A 27,633-nucleotide genomic window follows, 5' to 3' on the forward strand; every position below is an offset into this window, starting at 1 on the left:
CAGGTCTCAACAAATACCAAAAGATTGGGATTGTCCCCGGCATATTTTCAGACCACGATGCTTTGAAACTAGAACTCAATCCCAAGAAGAAGTTTGGAAGAAACTCAAACACATGGAGGTTAAAGAGCATTTTACTAAAAGATGAATGGGTCAGCCAGGCAATTAGAGAATAATTAAAAAGACTCATGGAAACTAACGAAAATGAAAGCACAACTGTTCAAAATCTTTGGGATACACCAAAAGTGATCCTAAGAGGGAAATACATCACAATGGAAGTCTCCCTCAAAAACTGGAAAAAAATCAAATGCACAAACTAACCTTGCACCTAAAGGAACTGCAGGAAGAACAGCAAGTAAAACCTACACCAAGCAGAAGAAGAGAAATAATAAAGATCCCAGCAGAACTCAATGAAATAGAGACCAGAAGAACTGTAGACCAGATCAACAACACCAGGAGTTGGTTTTTTTGTAAGAATTAATACAATAGTAAACCATTAGCCAGCCTTATTAAAAAGAAAAAAGACTCAAATTAATAAAATCATGAATGAAACAGGACAAATCACAACCAATACCAAGGAAATCCAAATGATTTTAAAAACGGGTTATAGGCAGCTATATGCCAACAAATTAGGCAATCTAGAAGAAATGGATGCATTTCTGGAAAACCACAAACTACCAAACTGGAGCAGGAAGAAATAGAAAACCTGAACAGGCTGATAACCAGGGAGGAAATTTAAGCAGTAATCAAAAACCTCCCAAGACACAAAAGTCCAGGGCCAGATGGCGTCCCAGGGGAATTCTATCAAACATTTAAAGAAGAAATCATACCTATTCTACTAAAGCTGTTCCAAAAGATAGAAAGGGATGGAATACTTCCAAACTCATTTTATGAGGCCACCATCCACTTGTTTCTGAAACCAAAGACCCCACCAAAAAGGAGAATTATAGACCAATATCCCTGATGAACACAGATGCAAAAATTCTCAACAAGATACTAGCTAATAGGATCCAACAGTACATTAAGAAGACTATTCACCTTGACCAAGTGGGATTTATCCCCGGGATGCAAGGCTGGTTCAACACTCATAAAACAATCAACGTGATAGATCACATCAAGAGAAAAACAAGAACCATGTGATCCTCTCAATAGATGCAGAGAAAGCATTTAACAAAATACAGCATCCATTCCTGATCAAAACTCTTGAGAGTGTAGGGATAGAGGGAACATTCCTCAGCATCTTAAAAGCCATCTACGAAAAGCCCACAGCAAATATCACTCTCTTTTTTTAAAGATTTATTTATTATTCATGATATAAACACACACACACACACAGAGGCAGAAACACAGAAGGAGGGAAAACCAGGCTCCATGCCAGGAGCCCGACGCGGGACTCGATCCCGTGACTTCAGGATCGTGCCCTGGGCCAAAGGCAGGCGCCAAACCACTGAGCCACCCAGGGATCCCGCAAATATCATTCTCAATGGAGAAACACTGGGAGGCTTTCCCCTAAGATCAGGAACAAGACAGGGATGTCCACTCTCACCAATATTACTCAACATAGTACTAGAAGTCCTAGGCTCACCAGTCAGACAACAAAAAGAAATCAAAGGCATTCAAAGAAGAAGTCAAACTCTCCCTCTTCGCCTATGACATGATACTGTACATAGAAAACCCAGAAGACTCCACCCCAAGATTGCTAGAACTCATACAGCAATTCGGCAGTGTGGCAGGATACAAAACCAATGCCCAGAAGTCAGTGGCATTTCTATACACTAACAATGAGACTGAAGAGAGAGAAATTAAGGAGTCAATGCCATTGACAATTGCACCAAAAATCATAAGATTTTTGGAATAAACCTAACCAAAGGAAAGGTTAGGAATAAACCTAACCAAAGAGGTCAAAGATCTATACCCTAAAAACTACAGAACACTTCTGAAAGAAATTGAGGAAGACACAAAGAGATGGAAAAATATTCCATGCTCATGGATTGGAAGAATTAATATTGTGAACATGTCTATGCTACCCAGGGCAATTTACACGTTTAATGCAATACCTATCAAAATACCATGGACTTTCTTCAGAGACTTGGAGCAAATGATCTTGATATTTGTGTGGAATCAGAAAAGACCCTGAATAGCCAGGGGAATATTAAAAAAGAAAACCAATGCGTGGCCATCACGATGCCTGATTTCAAGCTGTACTACAAAGCTGTGGTCATCAAGGCAGTGTGGTACTGGCACAAAAACAGACACATAGATCAATGGAACAGAACCCAGAAATGGGCCCTCAAGTCTATGGTCAACTAATTTTCAACAAAGCAGGAAAGATTACCACTGGAAAAACAACAGTCTCTTCAATCAATGGTGCTAGGAAAATTGGACATCCACATGCAGAAGAATGAAACTAGACCATTCTCTTACACCAGACACAAAGATACTCAAAATGGATGAACGATCTAAATGCGGGACAAGAAGCTATCAAAATCCTAGAGAACACAGGCAACACCCTTTTGAACTTGGCCACAAGTATGAAGATACATGTATGAAGGCAAGGGAAACAAAAGCAAAGATGAATTATTGGGAGTTAATCAAGATAAAAAGCTTGTGCACAGCAAACAAACAAACAAACAAAAACAGTCAACAAAACTAAAAGACAACCTACAGAATGGGAGAAGATATTTGCAAATGACGTTATCAGATAAAGGGCTAGTATCCAAGATCTATGAAGAACTTATTAAACTCAACAGCCAAAAAACAAACAATCCAATCATGAAATGGGCTAAAGTCATGAACAGAAATTTCACAGAGGAAGACATACATACAGCCAAGAAGCACATGAGAAAATGCTCTGCATCACTTCCTATCAGGGAAATACAAATCAAAACCACAATGAGATACCACCTCACACTAGTGAGAATGGGGAAAATTAACAAGACAGGAAACAAATGTTGGAGAATATGTGAGAAAGGTGAACACTCTTGCACTCTTGATGGGTTTGTGAACTGGTGCAACCACTCTGGAAAACAGTGTTGAGGGCCTCCAAGAGTTAAAAATAAAGCTACTCTGTGACTCAGCAAGTACACTACTGGGGATTTATCCCAAACATGTAGATGTAGTGAAACAGCAGGACACCTGCTCCCCAATATTCACAGCAGCAATGTCCAAAATAGCCAAACTGTGGAAGGACCCTCAATGTACTTCAGTAGATGAATGGATAAAGATGGGGTCTATATATACCATGGAATACTCCTCAGCCATCAGAAAGGACGAGCACCCACCCTTTGCTTTGAGGGGATGGAACTGGAGGGTATTATGCTGAGTCAAGTAAGTCAATCAGAGAAGGACAATCATTATAGGGTCTCACATACGGGGAATATAAGGAATAGTGAAAGGGATTACAGGGGAAAGGAAAGGAACTGAGTGGGAAAAATTAGAGAGGGAGACAAACGATGAGAGACTCCTAACTCTGGGAAATGAACAAAGGGTAGTGGAAGGGGAGGTGGGTGGGGTGATGGGGTTACTGGGTAATGGGCATTGAGGAGGGCGCTTGATGGGATGAGCACTGGGTGTTATACTATATGTCGGTAAATCAAACTTCAATAAAAAAAATTTTTAAAAATTAACCTTCCCTGCATAATCCCAATGTTATCAGAATTAACAAAAATAACAATAACTTCCCTTAATATTTCTAATATCAGATCTATACACAAATTTCCCCAGTTGTTCCCAAATGTCTTCTGGTTTTCTCCAACCAGGATCTGATCCATGAACACATCCTATATTTGACATTTTGTCAAAGTCTAAGCCATAACCTCTGGGGCTTTGGTAGGACCAGGGCGCAAGGTATTCATACCCGGTGCTAACCCTCTGCCTACTGGCCCCAAGCCCGCCCAACACACCGGAAATCCGCAAGGAGCCACGGTGTCTCCCTGGGAAATGTAGTCCTGAAGGTCCTGGCTCAGCGCGCGGCATTGTGGGAACGGATATCCCGGATTTCTCCCTGCGCGTGAGAAGTTCTCCTCACTTCCCGGCTTCCGCCCTCTCTGGCCCTGCGGGCGCGGCCTCATTACTTTCAGGTGAGAGGGGAGCCGGTGCCTGGTCCTCCGCGCGCCTGGTGGGGTGGGCTTGTTCCCAGAGGAAGGGACCCGGACGACTAGGGGCATCCCAGCTGACCGCAAGGCGGGAGCACCCCGCCTGTACCCGAGCCAGATACGAGCGTCGCCCTGGCGGAGGCGGTTGCGGGGCGGGCGGGGGGGCCCTCCCCGCGGGCTCTCCCCGCGGGCTCTGGGGCCTGGATGGGGCGAGTGCTGTGAGACGACGTTCCCCGTCGCCCGAGCACGGGCGCTGACTGCGCGGGCAGGGGAAGATGCCTTGCTGGCGGCGGTGCGCAGTGTGCCTTTAGGATACTGGATGTTGGCCGTGAACCTAGCTAGCATGAAGCACGGACTTGAGCCTCAAAGCCAGAAAGACCGAGTGAATTCCGCCTTTGTCACTCAGGTATAAGTCAGGTTCTCCTCTGAAAATAAAGATATTAGTAAAAACTGCTTCCTGGCGTTGTTTGGAAAGAGAGAAGTCATCATCTATGAAGCATGTTGTCAGTGTGAGTTACTAAACAGTAATAAGTTCAAGGTATAAGCCGACTGGTAGTGTTGTCTCCCATCATATTTAGAAGACACTTTGCTCTTTTTTTATTTAATATTTAACTTAACCTTCACAGCCACTCTTTATAGGTATAACCACAGAATTTTTCTAAATTTTATTTTATTTAAATTCAATTAGTTAACACAGTGTATTATTAGTTTCAGAGGCAGAGTTCAGTGATTCATTAGTTGCATGTCAACCCAGTGCTCATTACATTACATACCCTCCTTAATGCCTGTCACCCAGTTACCCCCTCCCCCAGCAACCCTTTTGTTTCCTATAGTTAGAGTCTCTTATGGTTTGTTTCCCTCTCTGATTTCCTCTTATTTTTCCTCCCTTCCACTATGATCCTGTTTTGTTTCTTAAATTCCACATATGACCGAAATCATATAATTGTCTTTCTCTGATTGAGTTATCTCTCTTAGCATAATACCCTCTAGTTCCAGCCACATCATCGCAAATGGCAAGATTTCATCCTTTCTGATAGCTAAGTAATACTCCATTGTGTATATATATACACTTCCTCTTTATCCACTTATTGTCGATGGACATCTGGGCTCATTCCATAGTTTTAACCATATAATTATAAAAAGACAAAATGGACTGAGAAGAGGGAAATTATAGACTGAAGGTCAAAAAGATAAGGAAGCCAGGATATAAATACAGATATGCTTTACTCCCAAATTTAGCTATTCCTAATATCCTGCCTACCAGAAACCCAGTACTGCAGCCTTCACAGCACTAGTAAAGTGACTTGTCCCCATATTCCCAGGACTATGACTATAAAGTCAACATTAACTAAATGTCACTCTGTGACAGGTATATATATTCCGGGGTTTCTGACATGTCTCCAGAGCTGGATAAGACAGCCTCCTGGCACCTCCTGTACTGTTCAGGCTGTCTCTGTCTTGAAGGCTCAGTCTGATATTGTACTGCAATGCTGTCCAATAGATAAAGTGAGCCATATATATAATTTTAAATGTAGCCACATTAAAAACTAAAACATGAAGTTAGTTTTAAGAGCGTACTCTTTATCTCAATATATACAAAACATTATTCAACATGTGGCACTAGCCACATTTCAAATGCTCAACAATTGGATGTGGCAAATGGCTACAATAATGGGTAAGGAGTTCTAATGAATTTGAAGACAATCAAGTTTAAAGCCCTACCAGTGGGTCCAAACCCACTGGTATATACCGTTTTTGGATGATTTTGCTCTCTAGAGGACTTTTGGAAATGGCTGGAGATGATTTGGGCTGTCACAACAGAGGAGAAGTGCTAAGAGCATCTGGTGAGTAGAAACCAGAAATTCTGGTAGACCTTATACAGCCCCCACATGACAAAGAATTAAACAGCCCAAAATGTCAGCATTGCTGAAGTTGAGAAACTCCTCTCAATTAAAGTTTCATTTAAAAGGAATTTGTTTCCTAGGCCTAAGTCTCCATGCCTCTGGAACAAAGTAGCTCTTGTGTAGCAGGGAGGAGAGGAGCCCTGGGGACAGGAGTTGTCCTGGAGGAAGAGCTCATCTGGCAGGAACCACCCTCACCAGAACTTCAGAACAGATGCAGAAGAACCCAGAAAGGAGTTGTTCCTAATTTGCTCCACAGAAGCAGTTCTTAAATTACCTTGTCCAGAAAGAGCCAGACTTGATGATGTCACCACATCCAAAAGCCATTACAGACTGTGTGACAGTGGAAACTGGACCAGGTTGCAGAAAGTAGTGAGCTGGGGTTGAAAGAGATGGGTGACTATCAGGCCATATGGGAGAAGCCACAGCCAGGGCTGAGGAAATTTAGTCCAGTCCTTCTTAAACAGCCCCCCATTTTCTTCATTTTCCCTCTTGCCAGATTCTGAGCCACTTTCACATTGTGTCTGTCACAAGTGGCATCTAAATATAGGCTGAGGCTTCCTTTATCTTGAACACATAGAATTATAAAATGACAGTATCAGAGGGGATTTCTATCTCTGACTTGAAATTTAAAAAACAAAAAAAAAGTGGAGCCTGAGATGTATATCCCCAGTCACTCAGGACAGAGCTAGGAGCAAAGCAAAGTGTGGTTCATTTTGTCACACATAAGTCACTAGAAGTGCCTTATCAAAAATCTTACCAAAAGGACAAAATGATTTTAAAATTTTTTTAAATTTTTATTTATTTATGATAGTCACACAGAGAGAGAGAGAGAGGCAGAGACATAGGCAGAGGGAGAAGCAGGCTCCATACACTGGGAGCCCGACGTGGGACTCGATCCCGGGTCTCCAGGATCGCACCCTGGGCCAAAGGCAGGCGTTAAACCGCTGCGCCACCCAGGGATCCCGACAAAATGATTTTAAAATATTTTGGCACTAAGCATCTTTTTTCCCCCAGAGTTTTCTGTTGATTTTATAACTCAAGGTATAAATAATAATAGGATATTAATATTACCCTCTTTTAATTTTCTGTTAATTAGAGGGGGACATAAAATTAATAGGAAAATAATTTACAGTGACCCAGTGAAAAACAGCAAGGTTACATCCATAGGATCACATCAGACTGTATTACATATTCAGGGAGTGCTGTCTCTATGTGGTGCTTCTTGCCCCTTCTCAAATGTCAACAGAACATTATTCCATAGGGAGGCCCTTTCCCCAGCTGATGTGATGAGATTTTTAGGCAACTGAATCTGGAAGCTCACCAGACCTCTTATAATTCCATTCCTCTTTCCTTATCCCCAGCTTATCCTTCACAGTTCTCTGTACTCCCCCTACAACAGCAGAAAATGAACACATCTCAGGTGAGTTAATTTATATATACCTATTTTTTATTTTTATTTTTTTTATTTATTCATGATAGTCACACAGAGAGAGAGAGAGGCAGAGACACAGGCAGAGGGAGAAGCAGGCTCCATGCACCGGGAGCCCGATGTGGGATTCGATCCCGGGTCTCCAGGATTGCGCCCTGGGCCAAAGGCAGGTGCCAAACCGCTGCGCCACCCAGGGATCCCCTATATATACCTATTTTATAATGAATTTAAAGGTAGTTAACACAGAAAAGTAGCAATAGAAATGGATCCAAACTATTCAGGGAAGGTACAAAAAAGCAGATGAGTAGTTCAGCAGAGTTGGCCTATAGATAGATGCTGCTCTCTGAAGTTACACATTGTCCCCAGTGCAGGTGCAGATCTCTTCCTGACCTTTCAGATAGCCATGGAAGAGAGTCGGACAGTATTTGTTTCAAGATTTGCATCGATAAGAATCTTAAATCAGACCTTCCTCATGATCCTAAAGTCAGGCACAGTGTCTTTGTTGGTCTTCAGATAGAGGATAGTCCAGATCTTTCCAATAACAACCCAGAAATAATTGTAGAATATTGTTTCCACTTTTTCCTCAGTGGAAGTAAGGGGCACGTTGCCAAAGCAGGGTTTTTGTTAATACAGCTGTCAATGTAAATAAATTAGAAGTAGACCTTTTTCTGATCATCTTGCTAGATCCAGAGGTAATACTGAAACTAATTGGAGGTCAGCACGAATAAGTCATATGTTCATGTCCTAAAAATAGCTCTTTTTAAATATTTCTCTCAAGTCCCTGACTCAAACAAGTTGTTTAGCAGAGATCTTAAAAGTTCTGTTCTCTAGCAAATGCTATCACATGGCCATTCACGTTTCAGTCTCTTCACGTTTCAGTCTCTTCTCCTCTGCCTGTGACCTGCACAAATCCGTGACCTAACTACAGTCAAATCCAGTGGGTCTCACCTTGTGCTTACCTCACAGACCTGTCTGCAGTGCCTGACTCTACCCCTACTCTGTCCTTCTGGAAGGTCTCCCATGTTAGTGTCTGTGACAGCCTCTGCTACTGTCCTGCCTCTTGTTTCTTTCATGGAATCATCTTTTTTTTTTTTTTTTTTTTTTGCCCTTTCATGTGTCTCATCACAATTTCCGTGCCTTCTCACTATTTTTCAAACTGGTCTTCTTGACTCATTTCATCCCCACTCTGGTTTCAACAATGATGTATTTCCTAGTTCTCACAGATAGAACTCTGTGGCCCACTGTGACCAATAGCATTTTTTTTTATTGTTAATTTTATTTATTTTTTGAGAGAGAGCATGAATAGGGAGAGGGACAATCAGAGAGGGAGAGAGAATCCAAGCAGACTCCCGGCTGAGTGTGGAGCCCTACGTGGGCCTTGATCTCACAACCTGAGCCAAAATCAAGAGTTGGATGCTTAGCCAACTGAGCCACCCACGTGCCCCACCAATAGCACTTTTTATGATGATGGAAATGGTCTATATTTGCATTGTCCCAAATGATGGCCACTAGCCATATATACCTGTTAGATACTTGAAATGCAGCTAGTGTGACTAAGGAACCAAATTTTTAATTTAAGTTTTAAATAGTCTCACATGGCTAGGGATTGCCCTATTGAACATAGGTGACTCAACATCTCTGTGCAAGTATCTAAAAGGCATCTCCAGCTCAACTGATTCAAAGTAAAAGTTAATATTTACAGTCCTTCCCAAACTAATTCCCCTCATCTTTCCTTATTCGTTGGGAAATAGAATATCCCTGGTCAACCAGACACCCAAGCCATGGAAGTGCAGTACATCCCTGGCTTCTCTTGTTCTCACTGTCTCAACTCCTGCCATGATCTGGTATGTAATTGTGTCTTGCTGCTTTTCCTATTTGTCAAAGATAACACCAATTTTACATTGTCAAACCTAATGTATTTTATTTTATTTTATTTATTTATTTATTTTTTAATTTATGATAGTCACACAGAGAGAGATAGAGAGAGACAGAGACACAGGCAGAGGGAGAAGCAGGCTCCATGCACCGGGAGCCCGATGTGGGATTAGATCCCAGGTCTCCAGGATCGCGCCCTGGGCCAAAGGCAGGCGACAAACCGCTGCGCCACCCAGGGATCCCCCAAACCTAATGTATTTTAAATGCATTCCTCTACTTTATTCCTCAAACTGCTGTCTCATGGTCTCACACCTGAACTGTTGGAATAGCTTCTTTACTAACCTGCCTGCTTCTTTCTTTACCTACTCAAGCACATCTTCCACATGGGTAGTTCATCTAAATGCTAGTGAGGTAATGTCTCATCTCTATTTAAATCACCTCACTGGCTCCTCACCCCACACAATAAAATTCCCAGTTTCTCAGAATAACGTTTAGGCTTTAGAGGCCTTACCAGCTCCTAGTTCTGTTTTTTACATTATTGGTGCTCTGACTTTTTTGACAGCCTTTTACTGAGCAGCCAAGATGTTCCAAGGAAGTGATATGTGCTATAGTTAAAGCTTAAACTATACAGATGTTTTTCTTTCCAAACAGTGTTCACAATCTAGTAGGGGGTGCAATATTTAAAATTTTACTATGTGACTTTATTGTACAGCAAAGCCTCATTTGGTTTTTTAAACATATCCTCCTGTTCCTAACTGCTTCATATCATCTTCTCATTGTCTTCTCTGGATTGACTTTAGAACCACATCCTCATTCTGTTCACCTGATGCTATGGATTGAGTCGTGTCCCCCCACAAATCCATATGTTGAATCCCTAACCTCCAGCGTGGCTGTATGTAGAAATAGAGCTTTTAGAAGGGAATGAAGATTAAGTGATGTCATAAAGGTAGGATACTAATCCAATAGGATTAATGGTCTTACAAGAAAAGGAAGAGGTCTTTCTCTGTCTCTCTCTCTCTCAATACATAGGCACCAGGCAAAGGCCATGTGAGGACACAGCAAGAAGCCATCTGTAAGTCTGGAAAAGAATGTCACCAGAACCCATGCATCCTAATACTCTTATCTTGGACTTCTGGCCTCCAGAACTGTGAGGAAAGAAATGTCTACCAAATAAGCCAGTCACTGGTATTTCATTATGATAGCCTGTGCAACTAAGATCCCTGGCTCTTTACTTTCTCTTTGTTTTCATTTTATTTTTAATTATGGTAAAGTCCAGATAACATAAAATTTATCATCTTAGCCATTTTTTAAGCTGTACAGTTCAGTAATGTTAAGTACATTCATATTGCTGTGCACCCAAACTCTAGAACTCTTCATCTTGCAGAACTGGAGCTGTATACCTGTGAAACAACAGCTCTCATTCCTCCCACCATTCACCTCTGGCAAACATCATTCTGCTTTCTATTTCCCTACTCATATATGTGGAATCATAGAGTATTTGTCTTTTTGTGACTGGCTTACTTCACTTAAAATCCTCAAAGTTCATGCATGTTATAGCATGTATCAGAATTTCCTTCTTTTTTAAGGCTGAGTAATACAGCATTGTGTGTATATACTACATTTTATTTATCTCTTCATCAGGTGATAGACACTTAGGTTACTTCCACATTTTGGTTATTGCAAATAATGCTGCTATGAACACAAGTGTACAGATACTTCTTTGAAACACCGTCAGTCTAATGGATATATATACCTAGAAGTGGCATTGCTATATCATGTGGTAATTCTCTGTTTAATTTTTTTTAATAATAAATTTACTTTTTATGGGGTTCAATTTCCTAACATACAGAATAACACCCAGTGCTCATCCCGTCAAGTGCCCCCCTCAGTACCCATCACCCATTCACCCCCACCTCCGGCCCTCCTCCCCTTCCACCACCCCTAGTTCATTTCCTAGAGTTAGGAGTCTTTATGTTCTGTCTCCCTTTCTGATATTTCCTACCCATTTCTTCTCCCTTCCCTTCTATTCCCTTTCACTATTATTTATATTCCCCAAATGAATGAGAACATATAATGTTTGTCCTTCTCCGATTGCCTCATTTCACTCAGCATAATACCCTCCAGTTCCATCCACATTGAAGCCAATGGTGGGTATTTGTCATTTCTGATGGCTGAGTAATATTCCATTGTATACATAGACCACATCTTCTTTATCCATTCATCTTTCTATGGACACTGAGGCTCCTTCCACAGTTTGGCTATTGTGGACATTGCTGCTAGAAACATCGGGGTGCAGGTGTCCTGGCGTTACATCGCATCTGTATCTTTGGGCCCAACAGTACAATTGCTGGGTTGTAGGGAAGATCTACTTTTAACTCTTTGAGGAACCTCCACACAGTTTTCCAGAGTGGCTGCACCAGTTCACATTCCCAACAACAGTGTAAGAGGGTTCCCTTTTCTCTGCATCCTCTCCAACATTTGTTCTTTCCTGCCTTGTCAATTTGCCCCATTCTCACTGGTGTGAGGTGGTATCTCATTGTGGTTTTGATTTGTATTTCCCTGATGGCAAGTGATGCAGAGCATTTTCTCATATGCATGTTGGCCATGTCTATGTCTTCCTCTGTGAGATTTCTGTTCATGTCTTTTGCCCATTTCATGATTGAATTGTTTCTTTGCTGTTGAGTTTCATAAGTTCTTTATAGATCTTGGAAACTAGCCCTTTATCTGATATGTCATTTGCAAATATCTTCTCCCATTCTGTAGGTTGTCTTTGAGTTTTGTTGACTGTATCTTTTGCTGTGCAAAAGCTTCTTATCTTGAGGAAGTCCCAATAATTCATTTTTGCTTTTGTTTCTTTTGCCTTCGTGGATGTATCTTGCAAGAAGTTACAGTGGCCGAGTTCAAAAACAGTGTTGCCTGTGTTCTCCTCTAGGATTTTGATAGAATCTTGTCTCACATTTAGATCTTTCATCCATTTTGAGTTTATCTTTGTGTATGTTGCAAGAGAGTGGTCTAGTTTCATTCTTCTGCAAGTGAATGTCCAATTTTCCCAGCACCATTTATTGAAGAGACTATCTTTCTTCCAGTGGATAGTCTTTCCTCCTTTGTCGAATATTAGTAGACCATGAAGTTGAGGGTCCGCTTCTGGATTCTCTATTCTGTTCCATTGATCTATGTGTCTGTTTTTGTGCCAGTACCACACTGTCTTGATGACCACAGCTTTGTAGCACAACCTGAAATCTGGCATTGTGATGCCCCCAGCTATGGTTTTCTTTTTTAAAATTCCCCTGGCTATTCGGGGTCTTTTCTGATTCCACACAAATCTTAAAATAATTTGTTCTAACTCTCTGAAGAAAGTCCATGGTATTATGATAAGGATTGCATTAAACCTGTAAATTGCCCTGGGTAACATTAACATTTTCACAATATTAATTCTTCCAATCCATGAGCATGGAATATTTTTCCATCTCTTTGTGTATTCCTCAATTTCTTTCAGAAGTGTTCTATAGTTTTTAGGGTATAGATCCTTTACCTCTTTGGTTAGGTTTATTCCTAGGTATCTTATGCTTTTGGGTGCAATTGTAAATGGGATCGACTCCTTAATTTCTCTTTCTTCAGTCTCATTGTTAGTGTATAGAAATGCCACTGACTTCTGGGCATTGATTTTGAATCCTGCCACGCTGGCAAATTGCTGTATGAGTTCTTGCTAGAACTCTTCATCTTCTCCATCTTGGGGTGGAGTCTTCTGGGTTTTCTATGTAGAGTATCATGTCATTGGCAAAGAGGGAGAGTTTGACTTCTTCTTTGCCAATTTGAATGCCTTTAATATCTTTTTGTTGTCTGATTGCTGAGGCTAGGACTTCCAGTACTATGTTGAATAGCAGTGGTGAGAGTGGACATCCCTGTCTTGTTCCTGATCTTAGGGGAAAGGCTCCCAGTGCTTCCCCATTGAGAATTATATTTGCTGTGGTCTTTTAGTAGATGGCTTTTAAGATGTTGAGGAATGTTCCCTCTATTCCTATACTCTGAGGAGTTTTGATCAGGAATGGATGCTGTATTTTGTCAAATGCTTTCTCTGCATATATGAGAGGATCATATGGTTCTTGGTTTTTCTCTTGCTGATATGATGAATCACATTGATTGTTTTATGAGTGTTTGAACCAGCCTTCTGTCCCGGGAATAAATCCCACTTGGTCATGGTGAATAATCTTCTTAATGTACTATTGTATACTATTGGGTAGTATCTTGTTGAGAAATTTTGCATCCATGTTCATCAGGGATATTGGTCTATAATTCTTTGGTGGGATCTTTGTCTGGTTTTGGAATTAAGGTGATGCTGGCCTCATAGAACGAGTTTGGAAGTACTCCATCTCTTTCTATCTTTCCAAACAGCTTTAGTAGAATAGGTATGGTTTCTTCTTTAAACGTTTGATAGAATTCCCCCAGGGAAGCCATCTGGCCCTGGACTTTTGTGTCTTGGGAGGTTTTTGATGACGGCTTCAATTTCCTCCCTGGTTATTGGCCTGTTCAGGTTTTCTATTTCTTCCTGTTCCAGTTTTGGTAGTTTGTGGTTTTCCAGAAATGCATCCATTTCTTCTAGATTGCCCAATTTATTGGCGTATAGCTGCTCATAATATGTTTTTAGAATCGTTTGTATTTCCTTGGTGTTGGTAGTGATCTCTCCTTTCTCATTCATGATTTTATTAATTTGAGTCTTCTCTCTCTTCTTTTTAATAAGGCTGGCTAATGGTTTATCTATCTTATTAATTCTTTCAAAGAGCCAACTCCTGGTTTTATTGATCTGTTCCACAGTTCTTCTGGTCTCGATTTTGTTGAGTTCTGCTCGAATCTTTATTAACTTTCTTCTTCTGCTGGGTGTAGGATCTATTTGCTGTTTTTTCTCTAGCTCCTTCAGGTGTAAGGTTAGCTTTTGTATTTGAGTTCTTTCCAGTTTTTGGATGGATGCTTGTATTGAGATGTATTTCCCCCTCAGGACTGCTTTTGCTGTATCCCAAAGATTTTAAATGGTTGTATCTTCATTCTCATTAGTTTCCATGAATCGTTTTAATTCTTCCTTAATTTCCTGGTTAACCCTTTCATTTTTTAGCAGGATGTTTCTTAACCTCCATGTGTTTGAAGTCCTTCCAAACTTCTTGTTGTGATTTAGTTCTAATTACAAGGCATTATGGTCTGAGAATATGCAGGGGACGATCCCAATCTTTTGGTATCGGTTCAGACCCGATTTGTGACCCAGTATGTGGTCTATTCTGGAGAAAGTTCCATGTGCACTTGAGAAGAATGTGTATTCAGTTGAGTTTGGATGTAAAGTTCTGTAGATATCTGTGAAATCCAGTTGGTCCAGTGTATCATTTAAAGCTCTCGTTTCTTCGGAGATGTTGTGCGTAGAACACCTATCGAGTGTAGAAAGAGCTAGATTGAAGTCACCAAGTATAAGTGTATTATTATCTAAGGATGTCTTAACTTTGGTTATTAATTGATATATTTGGCAGCTCCCACATTCGGGGCATATATATTGAGGATTGTTAGGTCCTCTTGTTGGATAGATCCTTTAAGTATGATATAGTGTCCCTCTTCAACTCTCACTACAGTCTTCGGGGTAAATTTTAGTTTATCTGATATAAGGATGGCTACCCCTGCTTTCTTTTGAGGACCATTTGAATGGTAAATGGTTTTCCAAACTTTTATTTTCAGGCTGTAGGTGTCCTTCTAAGATGAGTCTCTTGTAGATAGCAAATAGATGGGTCCTGCTTTTTTATCCAGTTTGGCACCCTGCGCCTTTAATGGGGTCATTAAGCCCATTCACGTTCAGAGGTACTATTGTAAGATATGAGTTTAGTTTCATCATGATATCTATTCAGTCCTTGTTTTTGTGGATTGTTCCATTGGACTTCTTAAAGGGGAATTTTAAGAGTCCCCCTTAAAATTTCTTGCAGAGTTAGTTTGGAGGTCACATATTCTTTCAGTTCCTGCCTGTCTTGGAAGCTCTTTATCTCTCCTTCCATTCTGAATTAGAGTTTTGCTGGATAAAGTATTCTTGGTTGCATGTTTTTCTCATTTAGGACCCTGAATATATCCTGCCAGCCCTTTCTGGCCTGCCAGGTCTCTGTGGAGAGGTATGCTGTTATCCTAATACTCCTCCCCATAAAAGTCAGGAATTTCTTGTCTCTTGCCTCTTTAAGGATCTTCTCTTTATCTTTGGAATTTGCAAGCTTAACTATTAAATGTCGAGGTGTTGAATGGTTTTTATTGATTTTAGGGGTGGATCTCTCTATTTCCTGGATCTGAATGCTTGTTTCCCTTCCCAGATAGGAAAGTTTTCAGCTATGATTTGTTCAAATACATATTCTGGACCTCTGTCCCTTTCGGCGCCCTCGGGAACCCCAATTAAACGTAGGTTTTTCTTCCTCAGGCTGTCACTTATTTCCCTTATCCTAATCTCATGGTCTTTTAATTGTTTGTCTCTTTTTTCCTCAGTTTCCCTCTTTGCCATCAATTTGTCTTCTTTGTCACTCACTGGTTCTTCCACCTCATTAACCCTCGTCGTTAGGACTTCTAGTTTGGATTGCATCTCATTCAATTGATTTTTAATTTCTGCCTGATTGGATCTAAATTCTGCAGTCATGAAGTCTCTTGCGTCCTTTATGCTTTTTTCTAGAGCCACCAGAAGCTTTATAATAGTGCTTCTGAATTGGCTTTCTGACATTGAATTGTAATCCAAATTTTGTAACTCTGTGGGAGAGAGGACTGTTTCTGATTCTTTCTTTTGAGGTGAGGTTTTCCTCATTTTGCTCAGTGCAGAGTGGCCAAAAACGAGTTGTATTGGGAAAAGGAGAAAAAGAGGAGACAAAGAAGGAAAGAAAAGAGGAAAAGAAAAAAGAAAAAAGGAAGAAAAAAAAGGAAAAAAGAGAAGAAAAAGAGAAAGAAAAAGAAAGGGAAAAAAAGGATGGGGGAAGCAATCAGAAATCAAAAAGAAAAAAAAAAAAACAAAAAACACGCGGGAGTATCTTCTATTTCTGTATACTTTAAGTCCCTTGCCTTCCTCTGGAACTTGTCCGGCTAGCTGGTCTTCTGGGGGAGGGGCCTGTTGTGCTGATTTTCAAGTGTTAGCACTTGGGGATGCTGCACTGCCCCCTGCCTGCCCTGCCTGGTGCAGGGCTCAGTGGGGGTTGTTTACCCTGTGAGGCCCCAGGAGGAACAACCACAGTGGTGGTGGCCAGCTCTGGAGCCCTGGATTCAGCTCCTGCAGTAACTACAGAGCTCACCGTCTGCAGGGGCCTGGAAGCTCCGGGGGCAGGGCTGCTGATCTGCTCAGCTTGGGGCAAGAGCGTCCTGCCTGTCCTGGGCCCTCCTGGCCTCTGCCTGTCCCGGGGGAGGTCGGATCCTGGCCTGTGTCCCCAGTGCCCTGTGCTCCCGGCCAGGCAGCCTCTTCTCCGGAGCCGCCACTGAGCCCCTCCGAGCTGCTCCCGGGTCAAGCCGTGTGTGCTGCAGCCCTTTAGGGAGCTCGGCGCACTCTCCCCGGGGTGCAAGTGACTGTTAGTGTCCCAGGCAGCCTGAGGGCATCCTTGCCCTCCTGGGGTCTTGCTCTAACTCCCTGGGAGTCCCTTTCTGTCCGCGAAGATTGGTGAAGCTCCTGCTTCTCCGGGATGGGGCTTTCCTGTCCTGGGGACACTCGCCGGGGCCTTAGCCTGGCTCCTCTTGGGGCCCCTCCTCCTTGGATGCCTTTTGTTTCTTTATTTCTTTTTTCCCCCCCGTCTTCCTACCTTGATAGAAGCGTGAACTCTTCTCACTGTATCATTCCAGCTGTTCTCTCTTTAAATCTCAGGCCGAATTCGTAGATTTTCAGGATGATTTGAAAGTTATCTCGGTAACTTGGTGGGGACAGATGACTTGGGGACCCTACTCTTCTGCCATCTTTGCACATGGCCTCTGTTTAGTTTTTTGAGGAGCCACCATTCTATTCCACAGGAGCTACACCATTTTAAATTCCCACCAACATTGCACAGGGATTCTGGTTGCTCCACATCCTCGCCAACACTTGATGTTTACTGATAATGACCATTCTAATGGATGTGAGGTCTGGCTCTTTACTTTTGATCTATCCCAAGTCAGCTTGGGTTGCCAAGTCCAGGAAACAGTGTTCTTTTTTCCCCCTTGTCTCCTTCTAGGCTAGTTTCCCCTTTATTGAATCTGCACAGCCCCAACTTTATCTCATAACATTGGCAAAAGTCACCTGATAGTGTATTTGTCCAGTTAGACCATTATCTTCCAAGTTTGGGAACTACCATGGGTTCATTTTCATAGGCTCCATTCTAAACCCTGAGTTTCTCTAGTTGAGATTGCTCATTAAACTGTTTTGAATAAAAGATTATTCCCTCTCTGTAGGGAATGGGCCACTGAACAAATTGGGTTTCTATTCTTCTCGGAAAAATACCTCATTTCTTACAAGATGGACAGATCCCAAGCAGTTACTATATTTTGTTCTAGAAATCTGTGCATACCTATTCTGTGCATGACAAAAAGACCTATTCTTTTGAATGAAGGACTCTCCAAAAGAAAGTTTTCCTGACTGTCCCTGTCTTTTGCATTCTCCAAAATGTCAATTAGCCTCTTCATCTTTAAAACCAGATCATCTCCAGACTGCTTGCATGCTTATAAAGAAGTACTGAACTTCTTGTGGGCAAGCACAATCCCCTTGTAGGAGATGATACATAGGAGGTAATAGGAATAATGTGAACATTTCTTCCTCCTAAATAGAAAACAAGTTATAATTAAAGGAACTAGTTGATTAATTGAGCATTTGAATTGAATCAGCATCAGAATTTATAATTGTCAAAGATTGATGTGGTAGGCTTAGTTGATCAAAGGCAGATAGTTGGAAAGGATCGTCAGTCCTGAAGAACAGGTGGGATTTTAATTGGCGTAGAGAAGAGGGAGGTTATTACATTTTGAGGGAACAATGTGAAGGCCTAAACAGCATCCAAGGTCCAGTGAGAATCTTATGCTCTGGAATTCCTCTTAGGGAATAATAAGAGATAGAGATCGAGATAAAAGTTGGGACCAGACTAGGTCTATTAGTTTGCTAGGGCTGCCATAATAAAGTATCTCAGACTGTGGGATTAATACAACAGATTTACTTTCTCAGTCTGAAGGCTGAAAGTCCAAAATCAGGGAATGGGCAGGGTTGGTTCCTTCTAAGGGATGTGAGAGAAGACTCTTATGGAGGGCTTTTCCCTGTGTCTTCACACAATTTCCCCTCCATACACATCTGTGTCCTGATTTCTTCTTAAAAGGTCACTAATGAAATTGGGTTAGGGCCCACCCTAACAACCTCAATATATGCATTTTGCATCAGACAAAAAGCATATAACACTAGAAGTCCTTGGATACCATCCTTTCATCTGAGTTCTAACAGAACATGGGAAAGAAATTCATACAATAGGGATCCCTGGGTGGCGCAGTGGTTTGGCGCCTGCCTTTGGCCCAGGGCGCGATCCTGGAGACCCGGGATCGAATCCCATGTCGGGCTCCCGGTGCATGGAGCCTGCTTCTCCCTCTGCCTCTCTCTCTCTCTCTCTCTGTGACTATCATAAATAAAAAAAAAAAATTAAAAAAAAAAAAAAAAAAAAGAAATTCATACAATAAATGCAGTTTTGTTTATAATGTTTTTATTTGTTTTTAATCTGTTTTAATTTGTTTTTAATCTGGATGTACAAGCAGAATGTGAACAATGTGAAAGGGATAAGAGTCAAGATGACTTAAGTTTTTCTTGACACAGGGGCAGAATGATGATGATCCCTGTTCCAGAAGTGAATGAGAGCAGAGATCATGCACAGTTTAGTATATTTCTAAGTTGTGTGTGTCTGCATGTGTGCGCACATGGGCATGCACGTGCAGTTGTTAATTGGCCTTCTTTTTGCTAATTTTAAAAGCTTTTTAGGGCAGCCCCAGTGGCTCAGTGGTTTAGCGCCACCTTCGGCCCGGGGTGAGATCCTGGAGACCCAGGATTGGGTCCCATGTCGGGCTCCCTACATGGAGCCTGCTTCTCCCTCTGCCTGTGCCTCTCTCTCAGTCTCTCATGCATAAATAAATAAAATCTTAAAAAAAAAAAAAAAGCTTTTTAATTACTAATGAATTAATCCTTTTTCTGACATGTGTGACATATATTTCCCTGTTTCATCATTTGTCTCAACATAGTTTGCTAGACCAGGTTCTTTTATTTTTACCAGTGACGTCTTGGGAAATTTTTGACTTATGGAAAGATACAAAGGGATAATGTAATAGACATGTTCCTACTTTCCCAAAATATTAACTAAAATTTTGTTAATTTTTCTCCATGCACTCTTTATTATTTTCCTTTTATTTATCTCTTTAACTGAGGTACAATTTTAAAACTAGTGAAGTGCATGTTTATGTATGAACTGGGTGGATTTTTACATCTGTATTCATATGTACAGATGTAATTTACTGCTCAGATTAAGATGAAGAACATTTTCATACCCCTGAAGTTTCCAGATGATAACTACTGCTCTGCTCTGCAAAGACAACTACTATTCTAACATCATATGTCAGGAAAAAAAGAATAACTTCATTTTTAACCATGGAATCATATATAATCTGTACTCTTTTTCAGAGATAGGGGAGGCCTGAGTTGCTTCTCTGTACATAACACTGTTGAGATCATCAGTCTTGCTGTGTTTCACTACTTCCTTTTTATTGCTGGGCAGTATTTCATTATATGACTATATGATGATTTATTTGCTTATTCTTTTGTTGGTGAGTTTTTCACTTGTATTTTTTCATTTGAGGACTATTATGAATAAAGCCACTGTGAACTTTCTTTTCTGTCTCTTGGTATATCTTCATTTCTTTTGGTTCTACCTAGAAATAGAATGGCTGATTCATAGAATGAACATATGTTCAGCTTTAACATATACAACAATTAGCTTTCTAAAGTGCTTGAACCAATTAATACTACCAGTGTTCTGGCTATACCAAATTCTCACCAACACTTGCTACAATCAGTGTTTTTTATTTTAGTCATCCTGAGGCTATATCATGGTCTCTCTTTGAAATTAATAGTTTGCTTCTCTGTAATAAATACTAATTGCAAGTACCATATTTGTGTTTTGGCTGTATAGATATTCTTTTATGTAAAATACTTGTTCAGATCTTTATCTTAATTAGATTATTTGCTTTTATATTGATCAGAGTTTTTTCTGTATTATCAATACAAGTCATTTGCTAGATGTGTATGTTGCAACTTTTTTGGATTCTGTGGCTTGACTTTTTGGGGTTTTTTGGTAATGTCTTTTGATAAACCAAGTTCTTAAATTTAATAAAGATCAGTATCAGGTTTTCTTTAATGATAGCTCTTTTTGCATCTGTTTGAAAGCTTTTTCCCTTCTCCAAGATCACACAAATATTCTCCTATGTTCTTAGCAGATGCTTGATTATTTGAGCTTGATCCACCTGCAGTTGTTTTTGTGTATGGTATAAGGTAGTGTCAAGATTCATATTTCCATGTGGATATCCAGTTGTACTAGCACCGTTTGTAGAAAAGACCATCCTCTGTCACTGAATTACAGCAAGGCCTTTGTTGTCAATTAAGTGACTATATATATATATATATATATATATATAATGTCTATATCTAGACTATGTATTCTACTTCTTTGATCCAATTATTTATCTTTTTCCTGGTACTTCACTGCCATAATTACTATTGCATTGCATTAAGTCATAAAGTATAGTAGTCGAAGGCCTTAAAATTTTACTTCTTCAAAAACTTTAGTGGCTAATTTAAGTCCTTTGTATTTTCATAGAAATTTCATCAGTTTCCATAAAAACTCTGGCTAGGTAATTTTTCAAAGTAGAGGTGAAGTCTCTTGACATTTTTCAATAGATTTATTCCTATGTATTTGATCTAATTTGTTTTAGTCTTTTTTTTTTTTTAAAGATTTATTTAGAGTGAGCGTGCAAGTGTGGGGAGGGGCATAGAGAGAATCATAAGCCAACTATACGCTGAGCACGGAGCCTGATGCAAGGCTCAATTTCATGACCCTGAGATCATGACCTGACCCTAAATAAAGATAAGAGTCAGATGCTCAACCAACAGAGCCACCCAGGCCCCCCATTTTGATACTATTATAAATACTGTTTTTTATTTTTATTTTTTTAAATATTTTTATTTATTTATCCATGACAGACACACACACACAGAGAGAGAGGCAGAGACACAGGCAGAGGGACAAGCAGGCTCCGCGCAGGGAGCACTATGTGGGACCTGATCCCGGGTCTCCAGGATCACACTCCGGGCCGAAGGTGGCGCTAAACCACTGGGCCACTGGGGCTGCCCAAATACTGTTTTTTAAATTCATTTTCTAATTGTTGGTTTATTAAAATACAATGGATTTTTAATATTCTTATATCAAGCTATTTGTTAAATTCTCTTATTCTGGTAACTTATTTGTAGATCCTTTTGGATTTTAAGTATGTGCAATCATATCTTTTGCAAATAAAGACATTTTTACTAGTTCCTTTCCAATCTTTATATCTTTAATTTCTTTTTAGCCTTATTCTTGTCTTTCCACTGCAAGGTTGAATACAAGTGATGATAATAGAAATCCTTTTCTTATACTTCAACCCGAGGGAGGAGCTCAATATTTCACCATTGAGTCAGGATTTAACTATAGGATTTTATTATACACCATTTGTTAGAATAAAGAAGTTCTGGGACACCTGGGTGGTGGCTCAGCAGTTGGGCATCTGCCTTCAGCTCAGGGCCTGATCTGGGGGTCCCAGGATCGAGTCCCACATCGGGCTCCCTGCAGAGAGCCTGCTTCTCCTTCTGCCTGTGTCTCTGCCTCTCTGTGTCTCTCATGAATAAATAAAATCTTTTTTTAAAAAAAGTTCTGTTTTTGGTTTCCTGGGAGTTTTTAATCATACATAGATATTAAACTTTGTGGAATGCTTTTTCTACATCTAGTGAGATCATATCATTTTCTTCCTTTATTCTTTGTTAACTAGGTGAACAATGTTTAACTAATCTTGGATTCCTGAGATAATTCCCATATGGTCATAAAATACTGTCCTTTAATATGTTTCTAAATTCAATTTTTTTATATTTCAGTTTGTATTTTTGAATGTGCATTAGTGGAGAGATAATTGGCCCAAACTTTTCCTTTCATGTAATGTCTTGGTTGAGTTTTGGCATCAATATTATGCTCTCATAAAATGAGTTGGGAAGCAGGTCCTCATTTTCTTTTCTCTGGAAGAGTTTAAGATTGCTGTTATTCTTCCTTAGATGTTTGGGAAAATATGCCAATAAAGCAACCTGGCTTTGAGGTTTCTTTGTAGTTGGTTTTTAATTATAAATTCAATTTCTTTAATAAGCATAAGAAAATCTGAATAATCTTATTTTTGTGTTCTTTTTTTTAGCTTTATGGAGGTATAATTCATGTATCATACAATTCATATGTTTAAAGTATACAGTTCAGTGGATTTTTAGTTTATTAGCTGTTGTACAGTCATCATCACAATCAATTTTAGAATATTTTTATCACCTAAGAAAACAAACAAAACCAAAAAAAGCTGTACCATTAGCTATCACCCCGCCATCCCAACATTCCCCACTCCAGCCAAAAGTAACCACTAATTTTGTCACTATAGATTTGCCTAGTATGCACATTTCAAATAAGTTAAATTGTATATAATATTTGGACTGTGTGACTTTCTTTCACTTAACATAATTTTTTCAAGGTTTCATTGTAAGGATATACTACATTTTATTTATCCATTCATCAACTAATGGACATTTGGGTTGTTTCTGTCTTTTGGCTGTTGTGAATAGTACTGCTATTAACATTCAAGACTTGTGTACATGTATACAAGATATGTTTTTCCTTTCCAGTTTTGATTTTTTTTCTTACCTATATGCTCGGGCTAGAACTTCCAGTGTAATAAATGGAATTGGTTACAGTAGGCATACTTGTCTTATTTTTTATCTTTGGAAGAAAGCATCCTGTCTTTTAGCATTATGCATGATGCTAGCTCTGAGTTTATCATAACTGCTTTTTTTTTTTTTCCAGTAAATTCTACCCCCAATGTCCACAATGAACTCACAGCCCTGAGACCAAGAGTCACATGCTCTACTGAGTGAGCCAGCCCGGTTCCCCATAAATGCTTTTTTCATTGTGTTGAGGAAGTTCTCTTTTATTCCTAGTTTGTTGAGTGTTTTTCTTTTTTTTTATCATGAAAGGGTATTAGATTTTGTTAAATGCTTTTTCTGTAATCAACTGAGATGATCATGTGGTGTATTTCTTCATTCTATTACTGTATTATGTTACATAGATTGATTTTCATTCAGTGAGCCACCTTCATATTCCTGGGATAAATCCTACTTAGTCATGGTGTATAATCATTTTACTGCTATTCTATCTGCTTGTATTTTATTGAGGAATTTTGCATCTTATTCATAAAGGATATTGATCCTTAATGCCCTCTTATGATTTGTCTGGCTTTAGTTCAAAGTAACTCATAGAATAAGCTAAGAAGATTCCCTCTTCTATTTTTTGGAAGAGTTAGAGAAGGATTTATGTTAATTCTTCTTAGACATTTGGTAGAATTCATCAGTGAAGCCATCTGGTACTAAGCTTTTCTTTATTGGGAGGTTTTTAATTACTAATTCGGTCTCCTATGGATCTGTTCATATTTTCCATTTCTTTTTGAGTCAGCTTTAGTACTTTGTATGTTTCCAAGAATTTGTCCTTTTCCTCTAGGCTATCTCATTTGTTGGTATACAATTTTTTATAGTACTTTCTGATAGTCCTTTTTGTTTCTGAAAAGTTGGTAGTAACATCCCCCACTTTCATTTCTTATTTTAGCAAATTTGAGTGTTGTTAAAAGTTCATCAATTCATTTGATTTTTTCAAAGAACCAGCTTTGTTCTGTTGATTCTATTGTTACTCTGTTCTTTTTGTTTGTTTGTTTGCCCTAATCTTTATTATTTCTTTCTGCTGGTTTGTTTAGTTCACACTTATTTTTTCCAGTTGCTTAAGGTGTACAATTAGGTTATTGATTTGAGATCTATTTATTTATTTAAAATTTTGCCTATTTATTCATGAGAGACAGAGAGAGAGGCAGAGACACGGCAAAGGGAGAAGCAGGCTTCCTGCGAGGAGCCTGATGTGAGACTCAATCCCAAAACCCCGGGATCACACCCTGAGCCAAAGGCAGACATTTAACCACAAGCCACCCAGGTGCCTCTAATTTAAGATCTTTTAAAATATAGGTGTTACAGCTATAAATTTCCCCAATAAGTACTGTATTAGCTGTATCCCATGACTTTTGATGTATGTTGTGTTTTCATTTTCATTTGTCTCAAAGTATTTTGTAATTCCCTTGTTAGTATTCTTCAATCTTTTGGGGGTTTCTTTAGAATGTGCTGTTTCATTTCACATATTTTTGAACTTTCCAATTTTCCTTCTCATCGATTCCTTGTTTTATTTTATTTTCATCATAGGAGATATATAATTTTAACCTTTAATATGTATTAAGACTTGTTTTGTGACCTAATGTGTAATCTATATTGGAGAGTGTTCATGTGTACTTGAGAAGAATGTGTATGCCACAGGTGTTGGCCTGGGTAGTCTTGTAGATATTTACCTTTGTATCTGTCTTGGTCTAGTTGATACAGTATTAAGTGTGCTTTTCCCATATTAGTTTTCTATTTAGTAGTTCTATCCATTATGAAAGTGGGGCATTAAAATTTACAGCTGTTATTGTTGAAGTGTTTGTCTTTTTAATTATTAGTTTTTGCTTCATGTGTTTGTATTTTAGGTATGTTTATAATTATTATATTGTCTTCATGTATTGATGCTTTTACCATTATAAAATGTCCTTATTCTCTCCTATTTTTGCCTTAAGGTCTATTTTGTCTGTTCCTAATATAGGCAGTCCAGGGTTCTGTTGGTTACTGCTTACATAGTATATCTTTCACCAGTCTTAATTTCAAGCTATTGTATCTTTAAATGTAAAGTGTCTCTAGCAGACAGTATATAATTGGATAATGGTCTTTTTTTTTTTAAATCTATTCTGCCAGTCTCCACTTTTTAATTTAAGTATTTAGCCACTAACATTTAATGTGATTACCAATAAGTAGCATGTATGTCTTCCATTTAGACATTTCTTTTCAGTATATGACAAGTCCTTTTTGTTTTTATATTTCAGTATTTTTTGCTTTTTTATTGAACTAATATTTCCTAGTGTACCATTTTATTATTTTCCTAGTGTACCATTTTAATTACCTTGTGACTTTACTACATTTTTTCCATTAGTTGTTATCTTAATGCTAACATCTTAACCATGGCAGTCTTATTCAGATGAATACCAACTTATAATTTCAAGAATATTCTAAGTCTTTTTTTTTAAGTCTTTTTTTTTTTTTTTTTTTTTTAATTTATGATAGTCACACACAGAGAGAGAGAGGCAGAGACATAGGCAGAGGGAGAAGCAGGCTCCATGCACCGGGAGCCCGACGTGGGATTCGATCCCGGGTCTCCAGGATCGCGCCCTGGGCCAAAGGCAGGCACTAAACCGCTGCACCACCCAGGGATCCCTAATTTCAAGAATATTCTAAAACCTTCCTCCTCTATAGTTCCATCCCCTTCTTCTTTGTGCTGTTATTATCTAAATTACATTTTTATGCATTGTGTGAGATTTTTAATTACTGTTTTATGCAGTTTTCTTGAAATCATATAGGAGAAAAATAAATACCAAAAAAATATGCTTATAGAGCCCTTTATATTTTCAGCTGTGTAGTAACTTTTACCTACATAGTTTTCTTTATTCATATTGATTTGAGCTATTATCTAATGCATTCTCATTACAAAGTGAATGGCTTCTCTGTTAATGTTTCTTATATGGCAGGTGTACTAGTGACAGATTTTCCCAGTCCTTGTTTATTTGGGACTTCCATGATTTCTTCTTCACTGTTGCCAAATGTTGAAGTCCTGATTGATAGACTTTCCTTTCATCCTTTAAAATTTGTTATACCACTGTCTTCTGGTCTCCTCAGTTTCTGATGACAAATCAACTGTTAACTTTATTCAGGAGCATTTAAAAGTGATAAGTCAGTTCCCTTTTGCTGCTTTCAAGATTCACTCTGTTTTTCTGCCCCTTTTCCTCTCTCCTCCTCCTCCTTTCATGTGGATATTGCTGTATTTGGATATTTGATTTTTTCCCACAGGTCACTGAGGCTTTTTGTTCATTTTCCCTGCTTTTAACTTTCTGCCCTCAGATTGTATCATCTCACTAGGTTTATATTCAAAATTGGTTCTTCATGTTCAGATCTACTGTTAAGACTTCTAGCGAATTTTTCACTTCTATACTGCATTTTCATATTTTGGATTTCAAATATTCAAATTCTGTTATTTCAGAATTTCAGCTTGCTTTTTCATCATATATATATTATTTTCTGTCTATGTGTATCCTTTATTCTGTGAAAATGTGTTCTTATACCTTTTTTTGTTTTTTTAGGTACGGTTTTCTTTAGTTATTGGTATATATTTAAGTTTATTGAAAGTCTTTGTCTAGTAAGTCCAGTGTCTGGACTTCCTCAGAGACAGTTTCTACACTGTTTTATACATAGTTTTGGGTTTGTTTTTCCTATGTATGTACCATACTTTTTCATTTGTTTGTCTTAAATTTTTGTTGAAAACTTGACATTTAAAATATATTGTGTTGATTTATCATCATAATATCACTCCACCACAGCTGTCATTTGTTTAGTGACTCTGTTGAATGGATTCTGTACAACCTATATTCTTTGTCATGTCTGGCCACTGAAGTCTCCACTCTATTAGCTAAATAGTCAGCTGATAATTGGACAATGATTTCCTTAAGGACATGTAACCGGTAAGGCTCTAATCTTTGCCAAGATGTATATGTTGGGGCATCCCTTCAACAGTTAGCCTGGCATTTAACTATTTTGTATTCACCTTCACTTTTCACAGAGCCTCAAGGTTAATGAGAAGCAAGTTTAGTACTTTCTCATAGCCCAGGGCATATGTGCCACCCTGTAGATTCCCAGAGAGATATCTGAGCTTTTCAAAGCCCCTTCTGTATATATCATGCTTCAGCTTTTCCTTTTAAGCTTTTTAATTAGACTGTTGTTTCCTTTAATTGTTACAAACTGCCTGAGATAGCTATGATGGTAAACAATATCTCATGAGTTTTTTTCATTCTTAACTAATGTCATGCTCCCCAGAGAAAATGCTGTTTGCAGTGGGCAAGCTTTGAGTTATGTGAAATGAAG

The 27,633-nt window shown here is 39.2% G+C and overlaps 1 protein-coding gene across 12 annotated transcripts in view; it reads left to right on the top strand.

The window, feature by feature from the left end:
- Window positions 1-3,941: 3,941 nt before the first annotated feature.
- Window positions 3,942-27,633, top strand: part of ZNF510 (zinc finger protein 510) — a 45,390-nt gene continuing 21,698 nt past the window's right edge. For 2 of the 12 annotated variants that reach the window (XR_013383137.1, XM_077903263.1), the window contains exons 1-3: window positions 3,990-4,076; window positions 5,868-5,935; window positions 7,357-7,415. Coding sequence is in view for 3 of the 12 variants with exons in the window: in XM_077903263.1 (XP_077759389.1) it covers window positions 5,881-5,935; window positions 7,357-7,415 (114 nt within the window). In the remaining 9 variants the exon portion in view is untranslated. Of the gene's footprint in view, window positions 4,077-5,867; window positions 5,936-7,356; window positions 7,416-8,287; window positions 8,362-10,328; window positions 10,372-27,633 lie in introns of those variants that run through there. The other 10 variants (XM_077903285.1, XM_077903291.1, XM_077903332.1 and 7 more) reach the window with 10 other exon arrangements.

Source organism: Canis aureus, chromosome 1 (assembly GCF_053574225.1).
Source record: "Canis aureus isolate CA01 chromosome 1, VMU_Caureus_v.1.0, whole genome shotgun sequence".
Classification (NCBI taxonomy): Eukaryota; Metazoa; Chordata; class Mammalia; order Carnivora; family Canidae; genus Canis; species Canis aureus.